At 35.2% G+C, this 13,293-nt stretch overlaps 1 protein-coding gene across 1 annotated transcript; it reads left to right on the top strand.

Moving 5' to 3' along the window:
* The first annotated feature begins 8,845 nt into the window (after window positions 1-8,845).
* LOC136807986 (uncharacterized) lies at window positions 8,846-10,808 on the top strand. Its single transcript, XM_067064616.1, has 4 exons — window positions 8,846-9,656; window positions 9,821-9,930; window positions 10,179-10,348; window positions 10,558-10,808. The coding sequence occupies exons 1-4, from the start codon at window positions 8,904-8,906 to the stop codon at window positions 10,737-10,739; spliced, it is 1,215 nt and encodes a 404-aa protein (XP_066920717.1). The 5' UTR covers window positions 8,846-8,903; the 3' UTR covers window positions 10,740-10,808.
* The last annotated feature ends 2,485 nt before the right edge of the window (window positions 10,809-13,293 follow it).

The following is a 13,293-nucleotide window of genomic DNA, read 5'->3' as shown; positions in this document are numbered from 1 at the left end:
TCATGCGAAAGTCATTTTTTGTACGAAAGATGCACAAGGGTCGATCATAACGCTTACGCCATGTGATCATAATGGCTGCAATATACATAACGAATAGCACGGGACCTAAAATGTCCCCTTGCTTAACACCAATGGTACAGTTAATAGAGTGAGAAACATTATCTACTTCAAAGTTCACCTTGAAGTTTTGATGAAGCGATTTTAAAATTCTGACAATTTTTAGAGGTACACCAAATTTTTCAAGTACCCCCCATAAAAGTTCTCTAGGAACCCGGTCAAACGCTTTCACTAAGTCTAAGAATAAGATCCATGTTTCGGAGTTGTGTTCACGCCTTTTTTTCATAGCAAGTTTGACTGTGAATATTGCATCTTGACATCCTCTTCCGGGACGGAAACCGCATTGTGATTCGTGGTCAATTGAATTAACGATTGGTTGAAGTCGTTCATGAATGATAATAGCTACGATTTTATAGGATACCTCGAGCAACATAATACCGCGATAATTACCAGGCTTACTCAGGTCACCTTTCTTTGGTAATATTTTAAGTAGTCCGATATCCCATTCAGATGGGGGATTTTCAGTGTTCCAAAGCTCAGTAACAACATTTCTCAATAGTGTAAAAGTTTCTGGGTCCTCTACTATCGATTTGAACATTTGAGAGGTTATCCCAGTTTCTCCAGGGGCATTGTTTTTCAAACGGGTAACTGCTTTTCTGATTTCTTGATCAGTTGGGAGGTGATCTACGCCCTCTTTAACTGGATGCTGTTCGAGCAGATCAAGGGCGTTGGGGTCGAAAATTGGTTTACGGTCGTATAGTTGTTCGAAATGGACTTTAAACACCTCTGCATTTTCTTCTGCAGACTTACATTTGGTACCATCGCTTTTGGTCATCATTTTCTCGTTGACTTGCCTTGGTTTTGTAAGTCCTTGTTTTAGCGATTTTATTGAGTCCCAACATATTTTAGTTCCCTTTTTTGATGCGTCAGAATCATTTAAAACGTCAATTTTACTTACGATCCATTTGTCTTTAGCAGTCGTTATAGCTGAAGATAAGTTTTTTCGAGCAATGCGTAGATTCTTGATAGATTGTCGGGTAGGGCGGTTTATTTTTGCTTTTAAAGCGGAGTTTCTTATATCGATAAGTTTTAATAAGCGGTCCTCATTGGCGGTGAACCAGTCGGGTTGCGGACGGGGTTTCCTTGGGAGAATATCTTTTGCAGCTTTCTTCATAGCGTAAGAAAGTTTATTATGACAGTTGGTATCGTTGGAGAGCGGTTGAAATGATGAACAACTTGTTGATTGAACGATTGTGAGATATCACAATCTAATAACACTGAACTGTCTAGCTTGGATATGATCTGACGAGGAGTTTGAGTTTTTCGAAAGGAAACAACAAGGCGGATTTTGCATCTAACGGAAATATGATCGCTGTTTATGAGTGGATTATAATTACCGCAATCGATGAATCGCTTGAAATCGTTCTTTTGAATTAGGATATGGTCAATTTGATGTGGGAGTCGTGAACGTGGATGATTCCATGTAGCATAGCTCTTTTTTCTAAAATACGTCGAAAGAGCCATAAGATTATGTGTTTCAAGAAAAGTGGAAAAACGTATACCAGCTCTGTTGCGATGCTCCATACCGAAACGACCAATTGAAGCTCTATTATAAGTTTGTGAAGGGGCGACATTTATCCCCATACTTGAGTTGCAATCACAACCAACGATTAATATATCAGATGCCCGTTTTCTTTCAAGGCCCTCTTGCCTTGCCCTCTTGACTAAGAGCAATGCCTACACCTTCTTGCCCTCTTCGACTGGTCGGCATTTTTTCGTCACGACCATTATTAATAAGTATACAACCTTTATGTTCATGAATTGAGAAACCAACAGTCCAAGTTTCTTGTAAACAAATAGCAAATAATTTTCTAATGTTTATCTGAGTGAGAAGTTCATGCTTTTTCATCTGGGATTTTAGCCCTCTGGCATTGTGGGTGATGATACTGAGGTCTTTGAAGTCTTTAGCTTTTGACATGATGACAAGAGGCTCGCGACACCTCTAGCCACGAAGCACTGTTGTTCTCCTCCTGAAATACGTGGTAGATACATGATCCAGCAAACGTCCATCAGATTTGAGTCGAACGGCTTCACATCATTCGTCCTATAAGACAAAGAGCATTGCTCCCTTTTTCTGGGGTTTCTGGCTTTTAGTGGCCAGGTTTCCCAGTTTTTAGAGAGATTACTCCCATAGACTTTGACTCAAATTTAGAGTTATGGTGTTTCTTTTTATAGCCCATTTTAATCCCCACAATATAAAGTTTCCATAATTTCCAAAAAAATGTAGCAAAATTTTTGACGTTAGATCTCCTTTAAACACACATTTTTTGCAAAGTGAGGACCTCAGTTTTGATCGAAATTTAGATTTAAAATTTCCTTGATCTTATGCATTGTAATTTTGACACACTACAAAGTGAGGACCTGAGATCATTTTGTATTTCTACAACTGAAAATATTGAATTTTCACCTGAGGTTCTGTAATGTTTGAAATCCAAGAATTTTATCTAAATTTTAGTAAAATACCATTAATTTTGAATGATCAAGAAAGCTTGTGGTTGGTTAAAGTTGTAATAGTCTTTAAGTCAACATGTCCTTATATTCGTTTTTCGAGATTTCTTTTGACTTGTGTTATCTTTCTGTTGGTCTGATTACGTGCATTGACATACTCGGTTCTACATATTTCTTCTCTGTTCGTACCGTACCGTTGATCTCTGATAGTTCGCACAAAAGATTTTCTTTTAAGTTTATTGAAGCATAATGTCCCTGCCGTATTATGAAAGAGAAATTCTTTACCAGACAGTGACTTATGCCCTGAGGATGAAAATGCTTCCTGACTAGTGGAAAACCCCCACAAATATCCTTTAAGAAGTTTGATTTAAAATCTCTAAAAATTACTTCTGACTACATCGCAACAAACTCGTGCTCAACCCTCCATTATACACCAAATCAGACTGTCACTAGTAATTAACATTTACTCAAGTCCTCAGATTGCATGTTTGTACACACGAATTTTCTGAAATCCGGGAAGTCCTCACTTTAACGGGTACTTATAAACGAAAAAATAGACACAGGTCCTTGGTATAACGGATTTTTTAATTAAAAGATAGGGGTGTGTTATTAGGGCTGTTTTACGTATTAGTGTCTACTCAAACCCCACCTAAAATTTTATTACCGTGGGTTGCATTAATTTAAAGATAAAGACTTTTTTGTGTAGGTCCTCACTTTAACGGGTTGCGAATAAAGTCCTCACTATGGACTTTTCGTGTGCTATGGGTGTGTGTGTGTGTGTGTGTGTGTGTGTGTGTTAGCGAATCCTACATACCAAGGACCTGTGTGTGTTGTAACCGTTAAAGTGAGGACCTCCCGCAAAGTGAGGACCTGAGATCAGGTGTGTGATATTTCCGGTATTTTCGGTACGTTGTGGAAATCCGGAATCCCATCTTTTTGTTGAGATCTTTATGTTAAGATTGAAATATTTGGCCTTTTTTATGACTTGTTCGATCCCGAAATCGATTTCTTTAAAGTTATACGGGCTTTGATGAGCTTGGTGCAAAAAGTGACACAGAAACATTGTAGGGACACAAAATTTTTTTTGAGAATTATCGATTTTAATGAAAATCTACCACTTTCGAAGACTCGGGATGACATTTTAAAATAGATTTTAAGCTTTTTCTGCTGAACGAAAACGCTTTTGAAGCATTAAGGGTTTTCTGCTGAATGAAAACAATTTTGAAGCAGGCGAATGGTATTTAGAATCAATTTTAAGCTTGTTTTGCCGAATGAAAGCACTTTTAGAAGACTTGGGATGACATTTTAAAGCTTTTTCTGCTGAATGATGACAGTTTTCAATCCTTCAGATGGAATTTGGAATCGATTTGAAGCTTTTCCTGCTGAAGGAAAACACATCTTGAAGCATTCAGGTGGTATTTAGAATCGATTTTAAGCTTTTTTTGCTAAACGAAAACACTTTCGAAGCTTTAAAATTCATTTTAAGTGTTTTCTACTGAAGGAAAACATTATTCAAGCCTTGTGATCGCATTTTGAATCGATTTTAAACTTTTTCTGCTCAACGAAAACGCTTTTGAAGCCTTCAGATGGTATTTGAAATCAATTTTAAGCGGTTTTTGTTAAATGAAAACACTTTTGAAGCCTTTGGGTGGTATTTGGATTTGATTATAAGTTTCTTCTGCTGAGTGAAAACATTTTAAAGCCTTATGATCGCATTCTGAATCGATTTTAACCTTATTCTGCTCAACTAAACGCTTTTGATGCCATAAATTCGTATTTAGAATAGATTTTGTACTTTTTCTGCTGAACAAAACGCTTTTGATGCCTTCAGATGGTATTTGAAATGAATTTTAAGCGTTTTCTGCAGAATGAAAACACTTTTGAAGCAGTCGGGTGATATTTAGAATCAATTTTAAGCTTTTTTTGCTGAATGAAAACATTTTTCAAGCCTTATGATCGCATTTTGAATCGATTTAACCTTTTTCTGCTCAACCAAAACGCTCTTGAAGCTTTAAGATCGTATTTAGAATAGATTTTGTGCTTTTTCTGCTGAACAAAACGCTTTTGATGCCTTCAGATGGTATTTGAAATGAATTTTAAGCGTCTTCTGCAGAATGAAAACACTTTTGAAGCAGTCGGGTGGTATTTAGAATCAATTTTAGCTTTTTCTGTGCTGAATGAAGACAGTTTTCATACTTGAGATGGATTTGGGATCGATTTAAGCTTTCCTGCTGAAGGAAAACACATCTTAAGCATTCAGGTGGTATTTAGAATCGATTTTAAGTATTTTCTGCTGAATGAAAACACTTTTGAAGCTTTAAAATTCATTTTAAGTGTTTTCTACTGAAGAAAAACATTTTTGAAGCCTTGTAATCGCATTTTGAATCGATTTTAAACTTTTTCTGCTCAACGAAAACGCTTTTGAAGCCTTCAGATGGTATTTGAAATCAATTTTAAGCGTTTTCTGCTGAATGAAAACACTTTTGAAGCAGGCGAATGGTATTAGAATAAATTTTAAGCTTGTTTGGCCGGAGGAAAGCACTTTAGAAGACTTGGGATGACTTTTTAAAGCTTTTTCTGCTGAATGATGACAGTTTTCAATCCTTCAGATGGAATTTGGAATCGATTTGAAGCTTTTCCTGCTGAAGGAAACACATCTTAAGCATTCAGGTGGTATTTTTAGAATCGATTTTAAGTATTTTCTGCTGAATGAAAACACTTTTGAAGCTTTAAATTCATTTTAAGTGTTTTCTACTGAAGGAAACATTTTTTGAAGCTTGTAAATCGCATTTTGAATCGATTTTAAACTTTTTCTGCTCAACGAAAACGCTTTTGATGCCTTCGATGGTATTTGAAATCAATTTTAAGCGTTTTCTGCTTGAATGAAACACTTTTGAAGCAGGCGAATGGTATTTAGAATCAATTTTATTCTTGTTTTTGCCGAATGAAAGCACTTTTAGAAGACTTGGGATGACATTTTAAAGCTTTTCCTGCTGAAGGAAAACACATCTTAAGCATTCAGGTGGTATTTAGAATCGATTTTTAAGTATTTTCTGCTGAATGAAAACACTTTTGACTTTAAAATTCATTTTAAGTGTTTTCTACTGAAGGAAAACATTTTGAAGCCTTGTAATCCCATCTGAATCGATTTTAAACTTTTTCTGCTCAACGAAAACGCTTTTGAAGCCTTCAGATGGTATTTGAAATCAATTTTAAGCGTTTTCTGCTGAATGAAAACACTTTTGAAGCGGCGAATGGATTAAATCAATTTTAAGCTTGTTTTGCCGAATGAAGCACTTTTAGAAGACTGGGGATGACATTTTAAAGCTTTTTCTGCTGAATGATGAAGGTTTCAATCCTTCAGATGGAATTTGGAATCGATTTGAAGCTTTTCCTGCTGAAGGAAACACATCTTAAGCATTCAGGTGGTATTTAGAATCGATTTTAAGTATTTTCTGCTGAATGAAAACACTTTTGAAGCTTTAAAATTCATTTAAGTGTTTTCTACTGAAGGAAAACAGTTTTGAAGCCGTGTAATCGCATTTTGAATCGATTTTAAACTTTTTCTGCTCAACGAAAACGCTTTTGATGCCTTCAGATGGTATTTGAAATCAATTTTAAGCGTTTTCTGCTTGAATGAAAACACTTTTGAAGCAGGCGAATGGTATTTAGAATCAATTTTATTCTTGTTTTGCCGAATGAAAGCACTTTTAGAAGACTTGGGATGACATTTTAAAGCTTTTCCTGCTGAAGGAAAACACATCTTAAGCATTCAGGTGGTATTTAGAATCGATTTTAAGTATTTTCTGCTGAATGAAAACACTTTTGAAGCTTTAAAATTCATTTTAAGTGTTTTCTACTGAAGGAAAACAGTTTTGAAGCCTTGTAATCGCATTTTGAATCGATTTTAAACTTTTTCTGCTCAACGAAAACGCTTTTGATGCCTTCAGATGGTATTTGAAATCAATTTTAAGCGTTTTCTGCTTGAATGAAAACACTTTTGAAGCAGGCGAATGGTATTTAGAATCAATTTTATTCTTGTTTTGCCGAATGAAAGCACTTTTAGAAGACTTGGGATGACATTTTAAAGCTTTTCCTGCTGAAGGAAAACACATCTTAAGCATTCAGGTGGTATTTAGAATCGATTTTAAGTATTTTCTGCTGAATGAAAACACTTTTGAAGCTTTAAAATTCATTTTAAGTGTTTTCTACTGAAGGAAAACATTTTTGAAGCCTTGTAATCCCATATTGAATCGATTTTAAACTTTTTCTGCTCAACGAAAACGCTTTTGAAGCCTTCAGATGGTATTTGAAATCAATTTTAAGCGTTTTCTGCTGAATGAAAACACTTTTGAAGCAGGCGAATGGTATTAGAATCAATTTTAAGCTTGTTTTGCCGAATGAAAGCACTTTTAGAAGACTTGGGATGACATTTTAAAGCTTTTTCTGCTGAATGATGACAGTTTTCAATCCTTCAGATGGAATTTGGAATCGATTTGAAGCTTTTCCTGCTGAAGGAAAACACATCTTAAGCATTCAGGTGGTATTAGAATCGATTTTAAGCATTTTCTTTCTGCTGATGAAAACACTTTTGAAGCTTTAAAATTCATTTTAAGTGTTTTCTACTGAAGGAAAACATTTTTGAAGCCTTGTATCGCATTTTGAATCGATTTTAAACTTTTTTCTGCTCAACGAAACGCTTTGATGCCTTCAGATGGTATTTGAAATGAATTTTAATTTTAAGCGGTTTTTGTTAATGAAAACACTTTGAAACAGTCGGGTGGTATTTAGAATCAATTTTAAGCTCTTCTTTCTGCTGACCGAAAACACTTTTGAAGAATTGGGATGTCATTTTAAAGCTTTTTCTTCTGAATGGAGACAGTTTTCAATCCTTCAGATGGAATTTGGAATCGATTTAAAGCTTTTCCTGCTGAAGGAAAACACATCTAAGCATTCAGGTGGTATTTAGAATCGATTTTAAGCATTTTCTGCTGAATGAAAACACTTTTGAAGCTTTAAAATTCATTTAAGTGTTTTTGTCCTACTGAGAAAAACATTTTTGAAGCCTTGTAATCGCATTTTGAATCGATTTTAAACTTTTTCTGCTCAACGAAAACGCTTTTGATGCCTTCAGATGGTATTTGAAATGAATTTTAAGCGGTTTTTGTTAAATGAAAACACTTTTGAAACAGTCGGGTGGTATTTAGAATCAATTTTAAGCTCTTTCTGCTGACCGAAAACACTTTTGAAGAATTGGGATGTCATTTAAAGCTTTTTCTCTGAATGGAGACAGTTTTCAATCCTTCAGATGGAATTTGGAATCGATTTAAAGCTTTTCCTGCTGAAGGAAAACACATCTTAAGCATTCAGGTGGTATTTAGAATCGATTTTAAGTATTTTCTGCTGAACGAAAACACTTTTGAAGCTTTAAAATCGATTTTAAGTGTTTTCTGCTAAATAAAAACACTTTTGAAGTAGGCGGGTGGTATTTAGAATCAATTTTAAACTCTTTCTGCTGACCGAAAACACCTTTGAAGCCTTTGGATGGTATTTAGATTCGATTATAACCTTTTTATGCTGAATGAAAACATTTTTCAAGCCTTATGATCGCATTTTGAATCGATTTTAACCTTTTTCTGCTGAGCAAAAACGCTTTTGATGCCTACTGGAACGAAAAGCATTCGTCGTGGACACACGAACGGTCAGTCATTCGTCACGAACGGTCTATCTGTTCGTCACGAATGCTTTTCGAGCGACTTTAGATTTCGACTCATTCGTGACGAACGCTTTAATAGGGAGGCGTTTGTCACGAATGCTTTATGATTTATGACGAATGCCTAAGCGTTCACGACGAACGCTTTGCTTTTAAACGAAAGTTTAAGCGTTCGTGACGAACGCTTTGGCTCTAAAAACGAATGTCTAAGCGTTATGACGAGAGTGCCACATAAGACGAATTATTTTAAAATAGAAATAAAAGATTAAAGTTGAAAATTAAATAACTCATTGGCCGAGAACTGCCAAAAAAATTATGTTTTTAAAAATAAAAATAATATTTAGGCCGACAACTGTCATTTATAAAAATCTTTTTGAAATAAAAATGTAAAATACGACAGGCCGAGAACTGCCACAGATAGTTGTTTTGAGTTATAACCTTTAGGATGTTTGCGTACTTCAAATAGATTGAAAGTTGGAATAATTTTCCCGCTAGTTGTTTTGAGGTACGACTTTTAGATTGTATATATTATTCAAATGGATGGTGAATAATATTTCGCGCCAAAAAAAGAAAACATTCGATTTAATTTTTCTGACCTTTTTAGATTTGCCTGAGAGAATGCAAAATGGCGTACTCTTTTAGTTGGAAGAATAACTACGAACTTAAAGCTGCGTTAAAAAACTATGTGGCTTCAAGAACCAAAAGAGAGGAAATATTGGACTTTGTGCAGAGAGATTTTTCTCAATACCCATGGAGTTTGAGATCTCTTGATCGTCGATTAGCACATTTTGGCATTCGATACACTGATTACACAATTCCAATTGAACGCATAGAAAGTGCCGTGACAAAAGAAATGGCTGGACCTGGTGCTTTGCTCGGATACAGGGCTATGCACCAGAAAATTCGGCAGAAATATTCCATGAATGTGCCACGAGATGTAGTCCATAACGTCATGTATGATGCTAACCCTGACCTACTAGAGGAGCGAAGACTTCAAAACAAAAAGAAACCAAGAGGTCACTTTTATTCAGCCGGTTCAAATTGGGTGTGGTCGCTAGACGGCCATGATAAATTAATGGGATATCAAAATTGGACCTTTCCCCTTGCTATCTATGGTTGCATTGATACAGCCAGTCGCAAAATTCTTTGGTTAAAAGTATGGGATACAAACAGCAACCCACAGCTGATTGGAAAGTGGCATTGGGACTACCTATCCAAATCTAATTGTATGCCTAATTTTATGCGAATTGATAAAGGTTCAGAAACTGGGACAATGGCAACAATGCAATCCTATCTACGAAACAAAACTTGTAGCGAAGACCAGGTGATTGATGAACCATGTGATTCTGTTATTTATGGTCCGTCGACAACTAACCAGGTATTGAATTATAAACAATGAGGTCTGAGTCTTTTTATATACAAATGAGCAAAGGATAAAGTTTTTTATTTTTAGCGACGATGTCAAGCAAATTTTTTTTTAAGGGAAGGGGTTTAGGCAAAATATAAAATTAATATTTCGAATTTCTCGACTTTAAATAACAGATTGAACGTTGGTGGCGAGAGTTACATGAGCGACTTGAAAAATTCTTCAAAGAGGGGCTCGTTTGGCTTAAAGATCAGCATCATTATGATCCAGAAAATGAACAAGATAGGTACATATTATTTCTGGAATACGTACAACCTCATTCTTTGATGCTTAATTAACATAGGAGGGGTCAAATAAGTTGCCCGGGGTTGTAAAATGTACTATTTGAAAACCTATAAAAATAGGTTATTATGAGGCTTTGTTTAGCAAAATGATGGACTTCTCTTAAGGTCGTTGAGAAATAATAATAAAATAGACTGGACTGTATGTTTTGATCAAGTTATTTCTCAAATCAAGTCCTATCATTTCTACTAGAGATGCAATGAAGTACGTTATGATTCCACTAATCCAACGAGAACTTGATGAGTTTAAAGATCTGGTTTGGAACACGCATAGAATAAGAAAGCAAAGAGGATGTTATTTACCTGATGGTATACCAAATCATATTTATTCATTCCCAGAGAAATATGATATGGAAAAATGTGGTAAGTATACTTTATTTGTTGAAAAATAGGAAATTTATCTAGAAATTATAACAATAACATGTAACAATATGGTATACAAAGACCAAATATAGATAGATCTACATTGACTACCAAATTCCCGGCAGACTCTGATTAATTGACTAATTCGAATCACATAGCTTAAAATATTTTACAGAGAAAAGACAGTCACATTTTCATTTTTCTTATAGGCTTTCAAATCAAACCAGAGCAACTCCAAGAGGTAGCTGAATTGTCTGGGATTCTTGAAACACCAGAAGACTACTTGGACTTGGATACGAAATTGAAGTTTACACAAATAATTGAAGACCCATCAAAAATACCTTCACAAGAATATGTTAAGGCTTACCTCGATGTAAAATATTTGTCTTAAACAAAAAATTTTAAATGAAATAAAATAAAAAGTACACCTATAAGAGAACCAATACTTGGATATTCTATATTGGACCATTCAAAAAGTATGAACGCTCGAAAATGGCAAATTTTTGACTCCCCCTCCCCCTTGTACGCTTTCGTACGCTTTATGTGTACCCCCCCCCTTCAGCGTCCGTACGCTTTTTAGTACAACCCCCTAACCAAAGTCGAAACTTGAAACTCTTGTAACAGTAGAATAAGTAGGTATCCAATTGTATTGATAACAAAGTCTCAAGAAATTAAAAGAATCTATAAGATGAACAAAAATACCAAAGGAGAAATGAAAAATAACAATCGCAAAAACAATTTTTTGATGTGAAAATATTGCGTTTTTCTCTCAAAAAAGACAGTTTAGGAAACATTACGAGCGTACGTACTTCTCCTCAAGGACCCCCCCTCATACGCTTTCATACGCTTTTGGGAGTACCCCCCCTCCCCCCTCTCGAGCGTACATACTTTTTGAATGGTCCCTATGGGAATAAAATCATCCTAATAAATTCTTTAGATACCTTAAGTGGATAAATTTTGGCGTGGATTTAATTTGGCGATTGGCCAAAATACAATTTTTGGCAGGGATTTAATTTGGCGATAGATCAATTTCTTAAAATTTGGCGAGGATTTAATTTGGCGAATTGGAAATTTTTTCACACTGAAATGGGTGAAAATTACTCAAAAATATACTAAAAAGTTGTGATTTTTCACATAATTCTATTTTTTGTTAAATTTGGCGGGGATTTAATTTGGCGAATTGCCGAATTTGGAAATTTTGGCGAGGATTTAATTTGTCGAATTTTGGCTAAATTCGCCAAATTTAATCCCCGCCAAAATTTATCCACTTAAGGTAGATTGTTTTTAAAAAATAGCAAAAAAAATTAAGAAACTGAAACTCTAAACATAGAAACAGGCCTTTCTCCTAGGGCTTGGCAAAGCAAGGTCATAACTTATGATATCAATATAAACAGCACAAGTAGGGTAGATGAATTTAAAAACAAAAAATAACGCAACGTTTCAGTGTGATTAAAATTGCACATTTTTTTAGACAAAACTTTCATCAATCGTCCTTGTGTAAGTTAAAACAAATCTCAACAATTGTCATTAACAAATCTCAACAACTTTTGTAAAAAAATCTCAACTTTTTTTATCAGTCACTTTGCAACCTATTCATTAACATCAACTATTTTCAAATTGTCTATTTTCAATAGTTGACACAATGTCCCACACTTGTGCATACGAAAAAATGTTACTATAGCCTCCTTGGACATATTCCCCATACAAAAATTAAGAGATCCGTTTTCATCATAGGTATCCCCAACTGTAGCAACCTCTGGATCAAACATAATTTCATTTGACCCTTGAATATCTAAAACCATAAGTTGACTGTTTGATTTTGCAAAAGTGAAGTGACTGAATGCTTCTGCCATGTCTTGCATAAGCCCATTGGTTGGAATAACATTACCATCATTGTTCACATACTTAAGAAATTGACCTTCAATGAATCTTTCCACCGTGACTATCTCTTTTGTTTCCATTACTGTACCAAGCATCAGATTATTGTACTCCATACAGAGATACTCATTGGGCAATTCGTTTTTCATCTGAGCTGCAAAATTTGAAGCAAGTGCATTTAATTGTACAGACTTTCGGGCATGGGCATTTGGAGTTTCTTCCAGTCTGTAAAGATTTTTCAACGATTCAGCAGTGTATTTCTTAAGTACATATTCTTTACCGTCAAATGGTTCTGTTTTGGCTCGGAATGCGTGACGAAAACCTCCGGATGCAAATGGTGTCTCTTCTACCTTAAATTTTACTACAGTTGGCTTGGACCATCCACTGTTTGTTATTTCAAAGTCACTTAATTCAACATTCAAGAATGAAGAATTTATTTTAATTATTGGCTTTCCTAATTTCAACATGGAGGATACCCCAAGACTTTTAGGTGGTGCCACCATTTTTGATTTTAAAATTTTAGGTGGTGGTGCACTTTTCAATATTTTCGGCAATTTAGTGCTGGTAGAGAAGTTGTGAGAGGGGCCAATCATCTTGTTAGTAGTAGATTGAGTAGTAGTGGTAGTGCTATGGCGAGTACTTTCATATTCATTATTTCCATTGGCATTGGATCGGTCTTGGATTTTTATGAACCTGACATGGGCAAGTTTTTCCTCTAAATGGCTCAACTTTTCACACGACGGACCAAGATCAGATGTTAAAAGATCACATGTCATACCAGGTGGCAAGACTTTTTCAGACTTGTGTCTGAAATGTTTATTACATGCCTCTTTGATGGTTTCTAATGTAATCTCATCGAATTCAAAGTTGACGTACTCTTGAGATGTTAATCTTGGATATTTCTTGAGAGCACCTGCTGGGTCTGTGGCATGTAATATGCATTTAAATTCACCATGTTTTAAAATAGTCTCTTCAAGTGGAATAATAATCGCAGCTGGTGTTGTTTTATCCTTGCTTGATTTGCCATTTCTCGAGGTTCGCTTCACCTTCACTTTCCCTGCATGCTC

The sequence above is a fragment of the Clytia hemisphaerica genome, unplaced genomic scaffold (assembly GCF_902728285.1).
Source record: "Clytia hemisphaerica strain Z4C2 unplaced genomic scaffold, Clytia hemisphaerica genome assembly, whole genome shotgun sequence".
Classification (NCBI taxonomy): Eukaryota; Metazoa; Cnidaria; class Hydrozoa; order Leptothecata; family Clytiidae; genus Clytia; species Clytia hemisphaerica.
The sequence above is the reverse complement of the archived record's forward strand: the minus strand, read 5'-3'. Positions and strand labels throughout refer to the sequence as shown.